General features: G+C 35.1%; 1 protein-coding gene across 1 annotated transcript in view; it reads right to left on the bottom strand.

Moving 5' to 3' along the window:
* Nucleotides 1–21,582, bottom strand: part of LOC123561553 (uncharacterized) — a 52,342-nt gene extending 30,760 nt beyond the window's left edge. Inside the window, exon 1 of the mRNA XM_053553095.1 lies at nt 21,292–21,582. Coding sequence (XP_053409070.1) covers nt 21,292–21,485 — 194 coding nt within the window. The 5' untranslated portion in view covers nt 21,486–21,582. The remainder of the gene's footprint in view (nt 1–21,291) is intronic.
* Nucleotides 21,583–21,755: the final 173 nt, after the last annotated feature.

The following is a 21,755-nucleotide window of genomic DNA, read 5'->3' as shown; positions in this document are numbered from 1 at the left end:
TTAATTTTTCATGAAATTCCTAAATTTCCTTTGCATTTAAGTTGCTCTCAAATGTTATGAATTTTTTTATTCTATTGTAATTTTAGGAAAATAAGTCTTATGATTTATTTAAAAAATAATTTACAGCAAAAGAGTGTTTTAACACTATTTATGTACGATGGGCGGTTATACGTCGTGCGAAATGATTTGTACGACGTATTACCGCCCGAGTGTATAAATATTGTTATTTCGGTTCTAATGTGCCGTTAATCTGAAATAGTACAGTGTCCATCATTCGTCACTGCCTTTCATTCGACATGTAGTCTCGCGAGATTTTACAGGTGCGCGTGACCAACCGTGGGGAAATATTTTATAACCGTAGTAGTAAATGTCAAATGAAACAAGATTTAGCTTACCAAAAGGTTCCTTCTAACGCATATTAAATATCTTTTGAAGGGATCTTTAATAAAACAATTATGAACTATGTGTTTTACTAGTTTACGTGCATTCTTATCTTTCTAGGAATATTTAAAGTTATTTCACACAAATTTAACATTTATTTAACTTTAAATAATAATCAAACACCTTTAGATGCGCTATTCTATCTAAATATTATCAGCCGAAACAAAAATAATAAAGACCATCACTCTATCAAAATTTCGGGAACCATTGTCGACAGCTGTCCTAGTAGCACAGATCAGAATTTGGTCGTACGTTTGCCTCTTTCTAATAAGCAATACAATGTCAGAAAAGTTCTGCCAAATGCCAGTAATTGCATTGCATAATGGATACTTACAGCTCAAGAATGATTAAGCCAGGAGAAAAATGGCTTTTATATAAGTAGGTAACAACAAACTAATGGATTTGCAAAAAGTGCGTACAAAAAGTTCACAGCTTGAATCTTACAAAACAATTAATCAATAGGCATAAAATCACAAAGTTCGAAATATTTTATTGCTCAATAAAGTGAAAAAAATGCATTATACAATTGAAATGCTGTAATTAGACAAACCTAAACATATTTCATTTAAGCGCAAGATTTGGCTGTACGACAGAGGTAACTATGATGACTACAGAGCAAAACTTCAAGCAACAAACTGGGAGACTCTGATGGACAGTAATGATCTCGAAAAGGTTACTCAAGACATTACAGAGAGTATCTTATCAGCTGCATCAGAATCTATACCAAATAAAGTAGTAACCATCCGACCAAATAACATCCCATGGCTAAACACTAAATTACGTAAACTCATTAGAAAACGCAATAAGATACATAAAAGGGCAAAAAAGTCTAATACAGTTGAATCATGGGCTACATTTAGGCAAGTACGTAACGAGGTCACTAATCAGATACACAAAGCAAAACTAGATTATCAAAATAAATTAATTGAAAAAGTTAACTCATCCAATATTTCAGCCAAATCATGGTTCAAAACAGCAAAACAACTTACACACAAACAAACATCCAAAACTATCCCAACCTTATACGAAGGCAACATGGAAGCGTCCACAGACCAGGGAAAAGTAGAACTTCTTAACCAGTATTTCTGCTCACAATCTCCATCTTACATGTCTGATCTCATTCCAGGTCGTGATCAAATTAACGATGAAGGCTACAATCTAAGAAACATAAGAAGTGTAAACGCCAGGACACAGTCTTACAATTCTTCATTTCTGCCCAAAACAATCCGTGACTAGAATGCATTACCACAAACGACAAAAGAAGCAGCTACCCTAACAGCTTTCAAATCAGCACTAAACAAAAACTTATCTAAATCTTCTCCTCTGTTTAACTGTTGCTCTAGAAAGGGACAAATTCTACATACTCGATTGCGTCTTGGGTGCAGTTCTCTGAATTATGACATCCAAAGAAGATCTTTAACTGAATCCGCTCTTTGCACCTGTGGAAACACTGAGACTGTCGATCACTACCTGCTTCGTTGTCGTAAATATCAAACAATTCGTGAAAGGTTTTTCTTAAATACTCCATGTCCATTGTCAGTAAACAATCTTCTCAATGGCAACGATAGGCTTTCTTTCGAGCAGAATAAATCTCTAATCGTTGATGTTCAGCGTTACATTCTCGCAACAAAAAGGTTTACTACCTAATTCGGCCCTGCTCTGTCGATTTGCACCCCGGTACCGTGAGTATATACTTGATTCAAGCAACACTCCTTTTTATTTTACAAAATTCAGTAGAAACAGATAGCATTACAACCATGTTATATAATTCTTATTTGTCATATAAAATTAGTTATCACTAGCCATGATTCCTGACAATATGGTATTTGATGATTTGTAGTTATTTCATATATGGAGAGGAATTTATATAAGTTTTAAATAACTTGTTTTCCGATCCATTAATTTCATGTATTTATTGTTGTATACCATGTATGTCAAACTTGCTGGAAATAAAGTTTAAACCAAATGCTGTAATCCGGTGACGGTACATATCGTGCATTAGCATTCAAAGACAAGCGAAAAATCTCGAATTACTTATTTAGTACAGTATGTTTTGATGGTAATACTTAGAATGTCAAAATAATAAAATTGGTATAAAATTAAATCATAACAAGAGGGCCAAAATGGCCCTAGGTCGCTCACCTGAGAAACACACCATAACACACCATAACAGTGTAAACATGTTTGACCTAGTGATTTCATGGAAAAAAATATTCGGACCAATTATCGTTAAAATTGGAGCAAAAATCTTGAGTATAAATAAGTATTTTCTTTGATTTGACCTAGTGACCTAGTTTTTGACCCCAGATGACCCATATTCGAACTTGACCTAGATTTCATCAAGGCTATCATTCTGACCAAATTACATGAAGATCAATTCAAAAATACAGCCTCTATCGCATACACAAGGTTTTTCTTTGATTTGACCTAGTTTTTGACCCCAGACTACCCATATTCGAACTTGACCAGAGTTCATCAAGGCAACCATTCTGACAAAATTTCATGAAGATCAGTTGAAAAAATTTAGCCTCTATCGCATACACAAGGTTTTTATTTGATTTGACCAACTGACCTAATTTTCGACCCCAGATGACCCATATTCAAACTTGACCTAGATTTCATCAAGGCAATCATTTTGAGCAAATTACATCAACCTCAGTTGAAAAATACAGCCTCATTGCATACAAAAGGGTTTTCTTTGATTTGACCTAGTAACCTACTTTTTGATCCAAGATGACCCACAATTTAAGATTTTATCAAGGCAATCATTCTGACCAAATTTCATGAAGATCAATTGAAAAATACACCCTCTATCGCATACACAAGGTTTTTCTTTGATTTGACCTAGTGCCCTATTTTTTGACCCCGGACAACCCATATTCAAACTTGACCTAGATTTCATCAAGGCAATCATTCTGACTTAATTTCAGGAAGATCAATTGGAAAATATAGCCTCTATTGCATATACAAGCTTTTCCTTTGATTTATCCTAGTGACCTACTTTTTGACCCCGGACAACCCATATTCAAACTTGACCGAGATTTCATCAAGGCAATCATTCTGACTAAAATTCATGAAGATTAATTGAAAAATACAGCCTCTATCGCATACACAAGGTTTTTCTTTGATTTAACCTAGTGACCTAGTTTCTAATCCCAGATAATTTATTTTCAAACTCGACCTAGATTTCATCAAGATAATCATTCTGACCAAAATTCATGAAGATCAATTGAAAAATACAGCCTCTATCGCATACACAAGGTTTTTCTTTGATTTGACCTAGTGACCTAGTGTTTGACCTCAGATGACCCATTTTCAAATTCGACTAGATTTCATCAAGGTTATCAGTTTGACCAAATTTCATGAAGATCAGTTGAAAAATACAGCCTCTATCGCATTGCTCAGGTGAGCTAAAAAGAATGCAGCCGAGAAGAATAATAGTAGACGATAGTTTTGGGCGGGAGTCTATTTTTAGATGATGAATATTCATTTAGTCAATCTCGATTCTACATTATGACATGTAAGATTTAGGAGTTAGATCGTTTAAACTATATTATTGCTTTTTGTAGGTCTGTTATTACGTAGTTGTATTTCACTAAAGATTGACTTAGAGATGCGTAAAAACACATAGCAAGGAGGCTATTTGTAATGAATATGCATGAGTAAAAAATGGCGGCGCCCTACTGGAATTCGGATGCCTTTGATGATACCCTTGTATCGATTACCTGCTCAGTCAAGTGAGACATGTTCACCATAAGTGTTCCTTCTCACAACAGCATCAAAATGTGCAAAAAACAGGTTATTTTTCACTATATTCTAAGAAAATGTAAAAAAGTAATATTTTACCTTTCTGCCAGCAGCTTTTTCTAATTAAATCCCATTTTTATAGAAACTTTATCCTCAAAATGAATTTGAGAGTTCATCTGCTTTTGTTTACAAATAAATGAAGGCAATGCGACCGATAATTTCCCTTTCTTGTGGTGTTACGTCACAGGAAGTGGTGGGGTAACGACCTTGGGGCAAAAATGTGACAGATATTTTCTGCAGTGTGTTGTTTTTAGCGGAATGGGGACAATTTATTTTTAATGGTTTGCAGCTAAAACTTGATAAATCAATGGATTAAAGGCTATTAACTACTGGTAAGTGCTTAGTTTATCTTAAAGTTCGATAATTATTTTTATGCGTGTGTAAATGCTTAAGGTAACGAACGATGGACACTCGAGGATATAGATGCGCTCTTTCTTGGTCGCAACAAAAACTTTGACGTCAACGCACGTTAACGTGACGTCATTTAAGCGTATTAACAGAGACAAGTATATTAGAATTCAATTTAGTGGTTCTTCTTGTAAGTATTTTACAAAATTTACCAGTATGGCATATGTAATCCCAAATTTAATGAAATTTTAGGACAATAAATCTGACTGTTTAAATGAATTTATTGGAACTTCATGCAAGTAAATTTTGAATGCCATTGACCAAATTTAACAACATGTCTGTATAAAAAGAAATATAATCAACCACAATTTCATATACTAGTAATCCTAAATTTAATGAAACGATAGGAAAATAAATCTGATGATTTATATGAATTCAGGAAGTCTTCACACAAGTAAATGTGAATGTCATTGAATTATAATTTACGCAATATGTCTACGGCGTAAAATTTAATATCATGATGTAAAGGCGGGAAAGTGGGGTGTGGTTGGTTCGGAATGCCTCACAAGGGTCCGTGCCCAGTTTGAGGTTACCACACGGGTAAATCTAATCAAAGTCTCTTACGTGAGTTTAAGGATTGATATTCCTATGGTTCTCGTAAAGTTTGCATACCGTATAAAAGTAATAGATAATACGGTTTCTGTATTGTGTCATAGAAGATATATAAATATTAGAAGTAATTTCCTCCAAGTTATGTTTTTTAAGAAATAAATACGTAATGAATCCGGCTACTGCACAGTCTAAATGAATATATAAAACTGAGAGTGATATCATCAGGCTCTTGGAGATAATATAACGGTACCCACATGATATTAGCACCAGGTCATGTAATAATTAGACATGGTGATATATTCCTTTCAAGATTCTCAAACTAATTTGTCTAATCAGCCAACAGGTTGAAGGTCAGTCATTCAGTCAAATCCTTCTTTGTTTCATATAAAAATGACAACTTCAGGTCGTCTTTACGTGTCGTCTTTACGTGTCTTTATAGAACATCACCTTTTCCTACACCGATTTTTTCATGAAAGTTCTATCATAAATTAACGAAAACATGAAAAGAAAATAGTAGGTTGAATAGTTCCTAATGAAATGCCAGTCATTTATTGTCTGCTACCCTAAAAATGGCGCATATTTGCTCTTGTCCTCACAATAAACACCTACTTCCGGTTTCGATCTGCAAAACTTGCCTTATGGGATCAGTGTATGAACATGAAAACCGTCTCATTTCATGCAGGATGTATTCTAGTAGTGAAAAGTGTGTTTAAAGCACTCGTTCTATACGAATTTGCGCAAAAAATGGGAAAATTAGGATCTATTTACTATCGACTTCTTTCAACTACACCACGGAAGCACATTTTCAACCGAATTACTGACCTTATTCCAATACTACGGTGTTCCATTAGAGCCATCGTGGTTTCGCGCTGTCGTCCTTGGGCGAAATTGCGAAAACACGATGCATTGATGCGAAAACATAATGTGATAAAGAGAAAACACGATGCGATAAGGCTTAAAACCGCGTTTTCGCCCTTGATCTCCCATCGTGTTTCCGTGTTTTCGCTTTTGCGTTGAGTAGGGCGAAAATGCGAAAATACCATACTTAAATAGCACGTGGGATATCAAAACTTTGAAAATGCAGTGATTTTAGACGTTTCGGAGGATAAATTTTGTGCAGGATATTTAATAGGATATGGCAATTTGATGAGAAGTATGATTTATCTTGAACTTATGAAAACTTTGATAGTATAACATCATCTGAAATATTCATAATTCCCACGTTATTTTCACACGCCAGTGATCATATATAGTCGTGAATATATACATATAGTAACATTTTTTGGGAGATGTCGTAAACACTGCTTGAGGTTTGAAATAGGCAGTTTCTACATCAAATTTGCTGTATTGTCTATAATTCAAACATTTTTTTATTACTGCATTTGTAAAATACATTTGTTGCAGGTAGCTTCTATGTTAAACTTGTTTTATAGGTATATGTTGCAAACCTTTGTATGATAAGCATTATGCTCTGCGAAAGTATTAAACCACTTTATGAAAGGTGTACGCGGATCCAAAATAATTCTGTTATCGCTATATTTTTATTTTTTGCGGTAAAATTTTTTAACATAGTTTACAAACAGTTAGGTCTGAACGTGATTGTAGTACCGTTTACTATAGTCTATGTACTACGCACGGACACATGTATCTTGTTGAATAACTGCACCTGTTGAATATCTATATCTTGACGTCTTGAGCATTTGAAAAGTACATGTATTTCAGTAAAGTCAGTAATCCAAATTACTATGTGTGTTAAAAATGTACATGCATTTTTCCTTCAAATTTAGTACAGCTTGCAGCTGTGGAGAAACATTTTCTTTTTTAATATTAATATGTATTTTAGAAGATGTCGCAAACCCTGATTGTTTTCTTTTTTTCTTTTTTTTTAAATAGGTAGCTTCTACACCAAATTTGCTGTATAGTCTATAGTTGAAACTTTTTTTGATTATTACATTTGTCAATACATTTTACAATCATTATGCTCTGCGACTGTATTAAACCGCTATATGCAAGGTATACGCGAATCTAAAATAAATCTAATATGTAAGGTATACGCGGTATCTAAAATGTTCGAGAGACTATGGTTTAACAATTTATAGTAGGTTTATGGAGTAAAATACTGGTAACCTTCCTTAAAGGTCCATTACTAAGGGAAAGTGAGTTGGCAATTTTTTCATAGCCAGTGCATAGACTTCTGCAAGACACTAAATAATGAAGATTGGCAGGTCATAATTTACATAAGGTCTTTGGAACTCAAAGAAATGTATGTGTATTATGTTGAAATTTCAATGAATCGACAGAATGACCCCCCAGGTCTTTTTAACTTTCTTCATACTTCATAGAAAAATAATTGTACATATACTGCGATTTATTTCAAATTTCTACATACCAACTTTCATTTTCCAATAAAATGAAATAGTTTCTGTGCTTTTTAAAAGAAATTAAAATGTTCACTTTCCTTAGTATTGGACCTTTAAACTGCAAGCATTGTCACAATCTTTTTAAACATAACAGGTATTTTTGGCGATATATATGTTTATCTGTCGCAAGTTCTTTGCGCATAACAAATCAGGAATATTATCAGTAGCCGCCTGTTTATTCTTGAATTATATTTGACATGATGTAGAACTGTCATTATTTTGGCTTAATTCTTTCACATTGTTATCATAAGTTGAATTATTACTTGTATGTTGTTTTCTATTTTGTACCTATAACGGCTGAGATGTTAATCATTTCCTTTATTAATTAATACCTCATATAGTTTTACACAATACCTGTGAAAATAGAACATAAGTTCAACGAGCCCCATTGTATATGTAGAATTTAACAATTCGTGAATACACTGCCACTTTTATTCTAAAATTTTAAGAAATCATACCTTGAGTAGTGTAAGTTTAGATATATATACATTTATTTTTTTTAAAGGGCTATCAATTTGTGATAAAATTTTCACTTATACACCTTACTGTTACAAATCACTTGGTGTACGGTGTACATGGTTATCATTATCCATTCGCACATTTACATTTTTGTACCTATCTGATGCACATAATTTTGTTTTCCTTCCGAAACAGACCTTTCACGAATGTTCTTCAGATTCCTGTTATCATTTTCTTCTTTTTTCTTTCTCCTTCGGATGAACACACACATCATTTTTATATGTTATCGGACTTTGACACTTATTAAAAGCACCGATGAAACATTTCTCTCTCATGTTGGTAACGCTTGAATTCTTGCTACTTCTAAATGCAGTAACGTAGATTATAATCTGTCCAAGACCAACATGAGAGTTATTCGCATCCCCTTCAAATTTAGATTTTTTCTCATACAGTTAATGATATTCATATCGCTCTGTGACTTTATTGTCCCTGTTGGAATTAACAGTGCACTTAATGAAAACGACTTTACGTTTAAAAATATATATATTCCTTCACAACGTCGTTCACATCCGGCTAGCAGAATACACCGAATCAGTGTTGTTTTTTCACTCTATCTCATCGTTTTAACTGTAGTATTTTTTATACTGATTCAACTCTGGTTCTTATATTATGTTATCTTGCTGTCCGGAGACGTCCATGAAAATCCTGGGCCTGATTCTACGTCATCATCTGTAAATTCTGATTCCGAATACATCGATTTATCTAAGCATCTCTCCTTTGTACACTACAACGTTCATAGTCTAGCTTCAAAATTGGACTATCTTTACTCCGATTTAAAGGACTTTGACATTCTGTGTTTTACAGAGACATGGCTCGGTCTTCATATCCCAACTTCTGATTTACTTCTTAATTCCTTTGCAATCCGGAGAGAAAAGATCGTGTCGACAACTATGGAGGAGTAATACTATATGTTAAGGACTATACGAGGGGTGATCAATAATTACGTAGACTGGACGCATAACTTTTTTTCACAGTACTTGCAACATGTTGAAAATGGTACAATTTGAAAGAGTAAACCTTTTTTTATTGACTGACTTGATTAGATTAGCATGACGTAGCTCTATACGAAGTAACAGTATATAATGCAACCATAGTAACGCGCTACCGGCCCAGGTGGCGTTTTGTCATACGTGTAACGTTTTAGTGCCATGTGTTGGCATCCACATGGACGGACACACACAAATCCCGTCGGTGAAAAGCTAGCTCATCACCAAAGGTGATTTATCGCTCTTATATACTGTCATCTTGCTCCAATGACAACTGACAGGTTTGCAAATTTGCATATTAATGGAATTACTTCCCTTTATGCATTCAGTAATCGTTACATTACTTTCCCCTCCGAGAAATCTCGTCCCGAGATTTGGCCTAGGAAATTCATGGGTAAGGCAACTCCAGTCCGGCAGTTGACTTCATCCCACCGCTGCCACCATTTGTAACGTTTCAGTGCCACACAAATCCCGTCTGTGAAAAGCTAGCTCATCACCAAAGGTGATTTATCGCTCTTATATACTGTCATCTTGCTCCAATGACAACTGACAGGTTTGCAAATTTGCATATTAATGGAATTACTTCCCTTTATGCATTCAGTAATCGTTACACTGAATGCATAAAGGGAAGTAATTCCATTAATATGCAAATTTGTAAACCTGTCAATTGTCATTGGAGTAAGATGACAGTATATATGCACATTAAATCACCTTTGGTGATGAGCTAGCTTTTCACTGACGGGATTTGTGTGGCACTGAAACGTTACAAATGGTGGCAGCGGTGGGATGAAGTCAACTGCCGGACTGGAGTTGCCTTACCCATGAATTTCCTAGCCCAAATCTCGGGACGAGATTTCTCGGAGGGGAAAGTAATGTAATGATTACTGAATGCATAAAGGGAAGTAATTCCATTAATATGCAAATTTGTAAACCTGTCAATTGTCATTGGAGTAAGATGACAGTATATATGCACATTAAATCACCTTTGGTGATGAGCTAGCTTTTCACTGACGGGATTTGTGTGGCACTGAAACGTTACATACGCATGCTGAAGTAAAACCTTAATAAAATAAATATCAGCCGCAGAAATTCTAAAAAAAAATCCGCGATTCTGTTTGACGACGTTTGCGACACGTTATCTGAAAATATGACGTCATTCGGCCGTTGCATTGTAAAATAAACAACTTTTGCTCTACGACAGTGACGCATGCTATGAATTTAAAAATGTCGTCACAAGAATGTTTAGAAATTCGCGAAAACATTAAATTTTGCAAAGAAATAGGCAAAACACCATCAGAAACGTATAAGCTACTGAAGCGGACACGGGGAGAAAACTGCGTTTGCCGTGCGCTGGTATTCAAGTGATTTCGATGCTTTTCTGATGGCCGACAGTCCCTTGAAGACGATACAGGTCGTGGACGGAAGTCAACAATCCCTTTAGCCACCGCCAGCCACGACGTCAACAGAAGACAAACTGAAAGCGGACTTTCAGAATGACCGTACGGGAGCTGCCAGAGGCTGCCAATGTCAGCTATGGAACCGCACACAGCATTCTGACCACCAAATTAAACATGCGGAAGGTATTTGGCAGTGTTCACTTCTCTTGTACAATGATATTTAATATACAGTAGTATAATAGTACTTTAATATTGGATGGGAGAATATTCAAATTGCTACAAATTATTGTGATGAACACTAAAATTTTATAAATTGTCCCAAGTTGGGCCGCAAGCAGTTAATTTTTATCATTTTCAAAATCACAAAATTATATTTTATTATTCTGATAGCCAATGTACATGTATTTTCAGGTACACGGGCGCTGGGTCCCGGAGTTGAAGTCTCACCTCAAAGGTTGCCGATCTGAAAATTTACGGAAGCTACAGACGGCTGCAAACGCATTGATACGTCAGTACCCGGCAGAGTACTATTGGGATAATTATCATCTTCAATCAATAGCCAAAGAGACACGAACGCTGTTTACAATGTTCCGGTGCCTCCTTTGAGAAGAAATGAGATCACACCAGACGTATCTCGAGCACATTTAGGATAGACAACGTCGTTGACGTCGTCGAACTGATCACGACGCGGACCGGCAGCGCGATAGTGTGCATTTTCAAGTCGCCGTCATTTGATGTAGAAGAGACAGATATTTTTGATATTTACAGACGTAGTAGAGGATAGAACAACGTTTCTATTGATATATATTTTTATTAATGCTTTTCTTATAGTATTAAAGATATAGAGGCAGTCTACGTAATTATTGATCATCCCTCGTATTCATTATAAAAGATGTCATGACCTTGAAATCATCGGCGTTGAATGCATCTGGATCGAAGTAAAAATTTCACATAAAACTATTTTGTTTGGAGTATTTTACAGACCTCCTAATACAGATCCTATCCATTACTCTTTAATTCTTGATTCAATCCATCTAGCATCTGATATGGGAATTGAAAACATCATAATTACTGGCGATTTCAATTTAAACGTATCTGATACCGTTTCGTTCAGAACAATTCACATGATATGTACTCAGTTTTCCTTGCACCAAATAATTGATTCTCCTACAAATTATACGGAAACATCTTCTTCAATAATTGATCTGATATTCACTTCCAATAGAAATCTTATTTATTCAAGTGGAGTTGGTGACCCCTTTCTCCAACAGGACGTCAGATATCACTGTCCCATTTACGGTCTTCTTAATTTAAAAAAGCCAAAGCGAGCATGTTTTTATCGCCATATTTGGATTTTTGATAAAGGAAATTATGATCTGCTCAGACAAATGGCCTCGGACTGCGATTGGGAATCTTTGAAAAGATTTGTTTGTTTGTTTGTTTTGGGTTTAACGCCGTTTTTCAACAGTATTTCAGTCATGTAACGGCGGGCAATTAACCTAATCAGTGTTCCTGGATTCTGTACCAGTACAAACCTGTTCTCCGCAAGTAACTGCCAACTTCCCCACATGAATTATCAGAGGTGGAGGACTAATGATTTCAGACATAATGTCGTTTATCAAATAGTCACGGAGAACATACGCCTCGCCCGAGGATCGAACTCGCGACCCCGCGATCCGTAGACCAACGCTCTTACCTACTGAGCTAAGCGGGCGGGCTTCTTTGAAAAGAGATGATATAAATGCCTATGCTAAAAATGTAACTGATAAAATCATAGAAATTTCTAAAAAGTGCATCCCAAATAGAAAAGTTTTAATAAGAGAAAACGAACCACCTTGGCTTAAAAATGAAATAAGACAACTTATTAGAAAACGAAGACGACTTTATCGAAAAGCGAAGCGAACAAATTTTCAACATCACTGGGAACGATTTCGTGCCGTCAGAAACCAGGTCACATCCAAACTTCGTGAGGCGAAACAACAACACATTAATAACTTAGCAGAACAGATAAAGTCCGGAAGCCAATCCTCTAAGAGCTGGTGGACATGCCTTAAATCATTCATCAAACCCTTTTCTTCACGTTCTATACCTCCGCTTGTTTCAGGAAACGATATCATAACAGATGACATTGGTAAGGCAAATCTCTTGAATGAGTTCTTTTTGAATCAAGCAAAAATTGACGAAAGTCTAGCCACACGGCTGCCTGACTTGCCAAATCTTGCGTAGCCCCCCCCCCCCCCCCCCCTCCCCCATTGCAAGATATTGTCATCTCTCCTGACGAAGTACTGTCTATACTAAAGTCCCTTCCTTTAGGAATATGGAATCAACTGAGTGAACTGAAAGAAGCAAATGTTACTCCTCTATTCAAATCTGGCGATCCTTCTTTGGTCAATAACTATCGGCCAATATCTTTAATTAGTACCGTAAATAAAGTACTCGAACGCATTGTGTTTAAATTTACATTCAGTCACCTTCATAATAACAACATTCTTACTCCTCTACAATCTGGCTTTGTCCCGGGAGACTCAACCGTTAACCAAATGTCGCGAAATTGGTCCTTTCGCGCTTTAGGTGCATTTCGGTAAATTGTATTACTATACAGCAGTCTATGTAAAAGTCAGAGGTATTTCCGTAGGCGAGTGACGTCATACGGCCATATAAATACACACTGCGCATCCAGTTTGGACAGATCGTCCTGGGAGCTCAAAGAGTGCACATCGAAGAGAAATTGGAGAAATAATTTATAATAAATAAGCCGTAATTATAACTGGGACTTTGGTAATAAATAATTTAGGTGAGGCACCCTCATATTTGCAGCTTCGGCTCATCCTTGCTGGGTCCTCTTGATAGCTATATTGTTTTAGTGGTCCGGGTCGCAGTATAAGCTGATGGTTTAAGGTTATAGTGCTGAACCTTGGTAGGTCTGAGACAAGGTTTAAAACATAGTTTGAGACAAGAATTAAAACAGTGGTTTAAGACAAAATTGTTAGGTGTTTGAGACATTTGGTTTGAAATAGTGTTAAGGTTTGGACCTAGGTAGGTTGTGGAAAGGTCAGTCCCTCATCCTTGCAGCGTATGCTCATACTTGTGGGGTTTCCAATCCATATACTCATTCTAGGTCGAGTGGTTCATGACAGAGTGTTGAAACGTACGGTTTGAAACAGCTGGTTAAAGGTCATAAATTTAGGTTGTTGGAAACCAGCTTGTGTACAATAAGGACCGCATAGTAAATTGATTATCTGCTTGATTTTTAGTTAATTTATGTTTCAAACAATCATTTACAAATCATTGGTCAAACCAATCAGAAGCAAGGCAGCTTAAGTAAAATTCATTATACAAGTTTTATACCAATCAAAAGCAGATAGCTTAAGGAAAATTATATATATAAACAGTTTAATAGTTAGTTACGCTCGGTACACGTGACACAACTTACATATATTCATGACACATTCGCAAAAGCTGTGGACTCTGGTAAAGAAGTAAGAGCTGTCTTCTGTGACATAAGTAAGGCATTTGATCGTGTTTGGCACAAAGGGCTTCTTTTTAAATTACAGTCTATAGGCATTTCTGGGCGCATGCTATCTTGGTTCTCGTCTTACTTGCAGAACAGAAAGCAAAGAGTTGTTCTTCCTGGCTGTAAATCTAGTGATGATTTCATAACCGCTGGTGTCCCACAAGGGTCTATCCTCGGCCCTCTTCTCTTTCTCGTATATATCAACGATATTGTTTTAGACATCCAAGCTAATATTAGACTCTTCGCTGACGATACCAATCTTTTTATTGTGGTAGAGGATCCAGTAACGGCATCTTGTATCTTAAATTCAGACCTAAAAAGAATTAGCTCATGGGCAGATAAATGGCTTGTGAAATTTAATCCGTCTAAAACAGAATCTCTCCTTATATGTCGTAAGCATCATCGGTATAATGTTCATCCTCCAATTATAATGCAAGCCCAACATATAAATGAAGTCAGTAACCATAAACATCTAGGCATCATTCTTTCACACGATCTTCGCTGGTCTATCCACATAGAACATATAAAATGTAAAGCATGGAAAAAAATAAATATCATGAAAAAATTAAAATTTCAATTCGATCGAAAGTCACTCGAAATCATATACACATCATTCATACGACCAATTTTAGAGTATGGTGATATTCTATTCGAAAATTGTACACAATTTGAAAAACAGGAGTTAGAACAAATCCAACATGAAGCTGCAAGAATTGTAACAGGGACCACGAAACTTGTTTCAATTAAAAAACTTATGGAAGAAGTTGGATGGGAGTCTTTGGAGAACAGGCGCTATAAACATAAGCTTATACTCTTTTATAATATGAGAAATAACCTTACTCCTGATTACCTCTCAAATCTAGTCCCTTCAACTATTGGTAGCGAGCATAGGTATCCACTTAGGAACGCAAATGACATACAGAACATATTCACTCATACAGATCATTATCATAAATCATTTCTTCCATCAGTTATTAGGAATTATAACGCCCTCCCTGATCACATTCAGAATGCTGACACGCTCACATCCTTTAAACGTCTGTTAAACAGTGATATACCAACGGTCCCTGCTTTTTTCTTTTCAGGGGATCGCAAATTGCAAATACTTCGTACAAGACTGCGCACCCTATGCAGCTCTTTGTCTTCCGATTTATATGATAAAAACATAACTGATTCCCCCACTTGTGTATGCGGAGGGGTAGAAAATTCATATCATTATTTTTTCCCTTGTCGGAGGTATACAGAATCCAGAATAGAACTACTAAACACTATGTCACAGTATTGCAACCCTAGTCTTGATGTCATTCTACGGGGAAATAATTTGCTTTCCTTAGAAGCCAATGTTGCTATATTTAGAGCGGTTCAAACTTATATCAGAGAGTCTAGACGTTTTACGTAATGATATAATTTATAAGTCAGTTAACAGACTTCATTCCAGTGCGTTTTTAAAGTGTCATAACTTCAGTCTATAAACTCAATTAGTATACAGTTAGCTACAAAAATTAACAACATCTACCTACACGTTTTTCTGTTCATCCTTCTGTTCCTATTTTTTTTCCTATTTGTATTTCTACGAATACCCTTAAACTTTCTGGTTACCCTTACTATACATCCAGTGTTCATGATGTTTTTTATATTTATATAGATCTATATACATAGGAATTCCACAACTCTTTTAGATTTAAGGGTTAACAATAATAGTTAAGTTGTTTCATTTTCTTTCATTCCTTTATTACTTAACTCATTTTCGATTTACCACTAAATTTTTCTTATTTCTTGATTATTTAATTACATTGCTTACTTGTAAACAGTCGTGCCATGAATGCTTATTTATGTACATCTTTATTCAGGGAAAGGACAACCGTAAGCTAATTAGCTTTCTGTCTAATTCCCTTATCTCAGTTGTTGTATATTATTCATGTAATGACTTAAAATAAAAAAATATATATTTAAACCAAACTTGTGATAGTATGTTCGTTCCTGTTAACTGGTTAATACACGGCGCATAACGGCGAGGCGGAAGCTGAAAACTAAGGAAAACTTGCTTTCAATATGAATTTTAATTGTGCACCCAAAACTACCCTTATTTAAGTTATTATCACAACGGACGACAGTGCCTAACGAAAGTCCTATATTACGAAGACGAGAAACACGAGAAACACGAGAAAAACGCAATCGTGCATTATGAGAAAAACGTGTGAAAAATTGTCATGAGGATCTACAGGGTATTTCATAATCATATAGCAACTGTTATTAAATGCGGTAAAGTGAATAAAAGCCGAATTAATTTTTGAATATTTTACGTCAATGGTTTATACATAATTCTTTATTGGTTACGTCATAAAAACAATATTTTAAGTAAGATGTAAGCCTCAAACGATCCAATGAATATGTAAAATACTGGACGGTCTTCAGCACCAACGAGCTTCGGGCAGTCCAGTATTTTACATATTCATGATATTGGATCGTTTTCGTCTTATATCCTATACATAATTTTAACATGACATTAGCGTTTCTAACTGTCCACAAAGAGAGCTGCATTTTCAAGTATCGGCAAATTTACAATGAACAAACTGAGTTCAAAGGCAAGTTTCACACTCAGTTAGACATAAAACTCAGTTGTTTTTAATATGTGCTACAAAATACTAAACTTTTCAGTTTCATTTAAATACTGAATTGATTTAATACTTTTAATTGGAGAGGTCTATCAAGACCTCCCCATGGTGTTGGCTATCAAACTAGGATGACTAACCTACTAACTTTACGACGTTAGATTTCACTTTCTAACGCAAATTACGGTGAGCCAGTCTAAAATGCCCCAATGCGCTTGCGCAAAAGTAAGTTTTGAAATCCTTTAAGACGAAAATAATTGTTCGTTTAAAATAAAGAAATACAATGTAATACTATTGTTACAAATGTTGGAAACGGTTCAATTATATTTTAAAAAATATATATAGATCTAGATATATACTAACTATTCTTTATTCCCAGTATTCAAAGATATACATATGACTTGAAACACGTTAAATGTATTTTGTTCAATTAAATGAATTTATTGTTTATCTGGCGGGTTCGTTTGCCCCGTTCGGAAGATCTGCCGGAATAAGAAGAGTTCTTCCGAGCTTCTGTGTCTTCCACCCAATAGTCGGAGATGTTTATGCCGTGATCAAAAGAAGGCGGCAATTCGACATATAAACCTTACAAACTGAGTAATAAACTTGAACGAATTTCTTTTTCAATTAGCACATTAATAATAAAAATCTCTGAAAAAATACATTGTAAAAAGAATGATACAGTCAAACTCGCTTTATACGAACTCTTCGGGACCTGGGAAATGTGCTCGTATCAAATGAAATTCATATTAACGAATGTATAAGTCCCAGATAATTGACCGAGCAAGTTTGGCAGTATCACCGGTATATTTTTTCACTTCCGGCAGACGTCCGTTCGATTGGGATTTTCTTCTAAGCTTTTCTAAAGCTCGGAAGCTATTCTCTTGGGCCCAAGCGAAGGGACAGTCCACAAACATGCCTATCAGGTGAGGTTCTCGCAAAAAATGGTAAACCATGATGCCAATTTGACAGCTTTCACCAGGGCCAAGTCCAGTGTACAATTATTGCAGTGGTAGCTTTTGAACATTTTTAAATGCAGTTCAATAACTAGGAAATGCTTGGGCATGCAGTCCTCGGATTGATGGAGGTTGATCATAACCTGAAGATAACATACTTATTTTGAGGTCATTAGGTCATGGTTACAGTGACTATCACCCCAAATAGGTCACAGCGACCTGCAACAGTGAAACTGTTTTTCACCTGTAGCACAACCTATCATATCACCAGAGACATAGATAACAATTGTTATCTGTGTCTCTGATATAACTTTATAAAAGATGCAACACTGGACCTTTCCTATGTTTCTTTTTTAAAAGAAGCCAACTTGTTTAAAGTCTGAGATTTTAATCAGAGTGTATTGTTTTCAAATGTGATGTCTTGACGATTCCGGTACATTTTTTATTTACCATTCTGAATACGAACGTAGTTTCAGGCTTCCAAGCTGTTTATATAAATTCTTCTAGTCGGCATCATTTAATCTAATTTCTGGAAGAATTTATATAAATAGCTTGGAAGCTTGACACTAAGATCGTACTTATCCGTACTCCAACTGTGTCCGTACTCAACATAACTCGAATATAAAGTTATTATTCATGGAATTATCCTCACATCCACCAAACTGTGGAGTTATGTGAACAATTATTGGTAATTTCATGTTTGTAACAAGTTATAGCATAGCAAAAGTTCCTTCTAGGGCACATCTATATAAATATATAATGATCAAAAATTGTAAAATTTTGGTTGCAATGTCTGTTTTATACTGCCAAAAATGTCAATTAAGTATTTACGCTAGTCATTTAACATAAATTGTTAAATCCAACAACAAATTAATTCTGTTACCACTTTCGGTTGAGTAAATACGACAATAAGACATTGACCCGGTCAATCCATTATGATTCGATGCGTGAATTTGTTGCGCATAATTAGAGGATCGCAATGGGGTTTGTTTTCACATATTAACCATGCATTTGAAGGTAACGATAAAATTTAGTTGTTTACATGTATTTGCTGACATATGTCTATCTTGTCGACTGAATGTACATATGTTATGTTCTTTAAGAATGGAGGAAATAAAAGAATCAATCAATCATCCTCGGGTTTTATAATATGTAATCCACGGAGCGCGTTCAGTCAGAGAGCCGCCTCAATTAGGAAACAATAGTTTAACGTCAGCGGTTATTTCTAAGGTCACGGAGTTTGATTGGTCAGCTTGTAATGACAACAGCTTTCGATATCAGTAGCTCAGTCAAGTGTGACTTACTGAATTAAAGTTTTCCTTCTCAAGAGAAGGAACAATAACGAGAGATAAAAAAATCGTTTAAAAAACTTCAGGATGTGCTTTTGATAGTGTTGTTTATTTCTGGGCCCCGAATACGTTTATCTAAACACGTTTACCGTTTCCAAGAACAACAGAATGGTAAATTAAAAATGTACCGGAATCGTCAAGTCAGCACATATGAAAACAATACATAAGTCGTCGTGTAATGTTTTTTATGCACGAATAGCGACAATACACGTTTGTTTTGTGGTTTAACGTCTGCAGAAGCCCGCGGGCTTGTTTGTGACCGAGACTGAAGGTCAGAAAAACTACGGATCCGTACCCCTAGACACTTCCAACACAAAAACACGATGGAAGATCAAGGGCGAAAACGCGAAAACACGATACTAGTATTAATAGCGTGAAAAACGCGATATTTTTGGCATCATGTTTTCGCTTTATAGCATCGTGTTTCACGTCAATACATCGTGAATTACTTTAAACGGTGTGTATACTGAATGAAGTTTAAAACGGAGATATATATATATCAAAAATCTTAGGTACCCATGCAGGCTTGATCTTGAATTATCTGCCCTTAAAAGTAGTTTTTTTCCCAGATTTTTTTCAAACTTTCAAGGGCAGATAATTCATGATCAAGGCTGGGTTCCTATGGTTTGTTTTATTTCATATTTCTGTTCTTAATTTTATATTCTGTCAGTTAAAAAGTTTAAAAATAAATGTTTTCTGTAGAAAATATTTGCCCAATGTCAATATAGAGACTGCTGCAAATGTCCTTAACTATGAACATGACAAAATGATACCGCAAAGTCCTAGTCTTTCCCATGGACCGACATTCTTTAAACTTTGTATACTGACTGCAAATGAAGTCTGAAAAAGAAATGAAAATTAAAATACACAGTTCTCTTGCCTTGATCTTGAATTATCTGCCCTTGAAAATGGGATTTTTTCAGTATTTTCTTATTTTCAAGGGCAGAAAACTCAAGATCAAGCCTGGGTACCTATGATTTTTAATACATATTTCCGTTTTAAAAACGATTCTTAGTGAGTTCACGAAGTTTAAAGAAATTCTGCTCGTGGGAATATTTAACTGCAATTATGTTTCACAGTAATCGGGGAATCTTTAGCAAAATTAACTTTTATATGACTTTGAATATTATGGTATTTTGTTAATATACATATTCACTTTTTTCAAGTTGTTTGCTTGTTTATTCTTTTGTTGATTATATACGTTTATTTCAATTTTATTGATCATCAGTTATGTATTAGTCGTATTTCACAGTTAGTTCCCACAAGAATGCGTAAGTTATTTTAACCTCATTTACTCAAACATTTATTCATGTATTCATTCCTACATTTTTTCATTGAATCAGTCAATCAATCAATCAATCAATCAACCGTTGATTTGATTATTCATTCAGTCATTTTTGGTTGCGGGTTTATCCCGCTACCAAAGTTAAAGTGTATTTCTGATCATCATAGCATCTTTATTTTATTCTGAATCACATCCAAATGATGTTCATGTGCTACACAAAATAGTCCCATTCACGAACAATGCGGATGAATTATCAATGAACAAGCAGTTCTTATTCAACCTGTATCCACTCACACTGACCATTTGATTATATAAGATCTATCAATGATAAGGTATTCCTGCCCATGGTTACATCACAAGCTAGGTCAGGCAGAGTTCATCTTAGATATGAGGCACATTAAACTTGTACTTGTGTCTCATTCATGTATATTCATACACTCGCATTTAAACAGAAAATTAATCTACCAAAAACCCGCAACCATCAGACATTTCAAGGCTTTGATTTTTCTCTTATCTGGGTCAAATGTCCAGTAAACATTTGGAGTTTTGTACATGTTACATTTTGACAAATTTAATTTCAAGCAAATGTGAAATATATAAAGTTTACTGGAATTTACGTTGAATGAAATTTACCTACATTTTTAAATATACTTAAAATAAGTTTATGCAGTAAATTGGAATTAAGAAAATTTAATTCAGAAGTAAATTCCTCTTTTCATTGTACGTTGCATTCCGTCTGTTACATCAAAATAAAATGGATTTTAAAGACGGAAACACGTGATCAGAGGGGTCAATGAATCCCGCCTCCATACATCATCAGTCTACGTAAAGGCTACATTAGGGGCTGGGTATCAATTAACTACTAAAATTAATTTAATTTACAAAGGTAGTATTGCTTACAATCAAAAACATCTCTATTTTATTTCAAATACATTACCGCTGAACTTTGCCAATAATACAACTTGTCTGGACTTGTAAATGTCTAGGTATTCAATGATTTCTTTGTATTCATCATTGTTATTTTATATTTACTTTAAATGCCTACCCTGGTTGATTTTTTCCACATTTTCCGGCACATGGAGGTTTTCCTGCCAGCACTTTTTGTATCTTCTGATAAACCTGTCCAAGTCCATGTCTAGTGTATGGCTCTAAAATCTGACTTACATACGCCAATCCAAAGTAGACACATACAAAGTTCCCATATTCTGAGTCTTTATTAAAGAGGTCGGCAATATTCATTTTTAAAATGTAAAAAATAAATTCCAGAACAGTCAAATATCCTGCATATACAGAGTAGTTTCGGTTTTGTTGTTCTTAAATTTAAACATTAACCTCTTCACTAGGCGGTTTACAAATTGAACTTCATGTGATTTTCAAAAATCGATAATAATATATCGGGTTTCAACTACCAACGTTTTGAATACAGTAAAATGCTACCCATTATTAGAAGACGGTTTTAATGTTCATATTATCGGAAAAATGTGTTAGATTTCAATCTTAACTTGTTGA

The sequence above is a fragment of the Mercenaria mercenaria genome, chromosome 10, assembly GCF_021730395.1.
Source record: "Mercenaria mercenaria strain notata chromosome 10, MADL_Memer_1, whole genome shotgun sequence".
NCBI classification, from domain to species: domain Eukaryota; kingdom Metazoa; phylum Mollusca; class Bivalvia; order Venerida; family Veneridae; genus Mercenaria; species Mercenaria mercenaria.
Note: the sequence above shows the minus strand (reverse complement) of the source record. Positions and strands in the feature narration are given on the sequence as shown.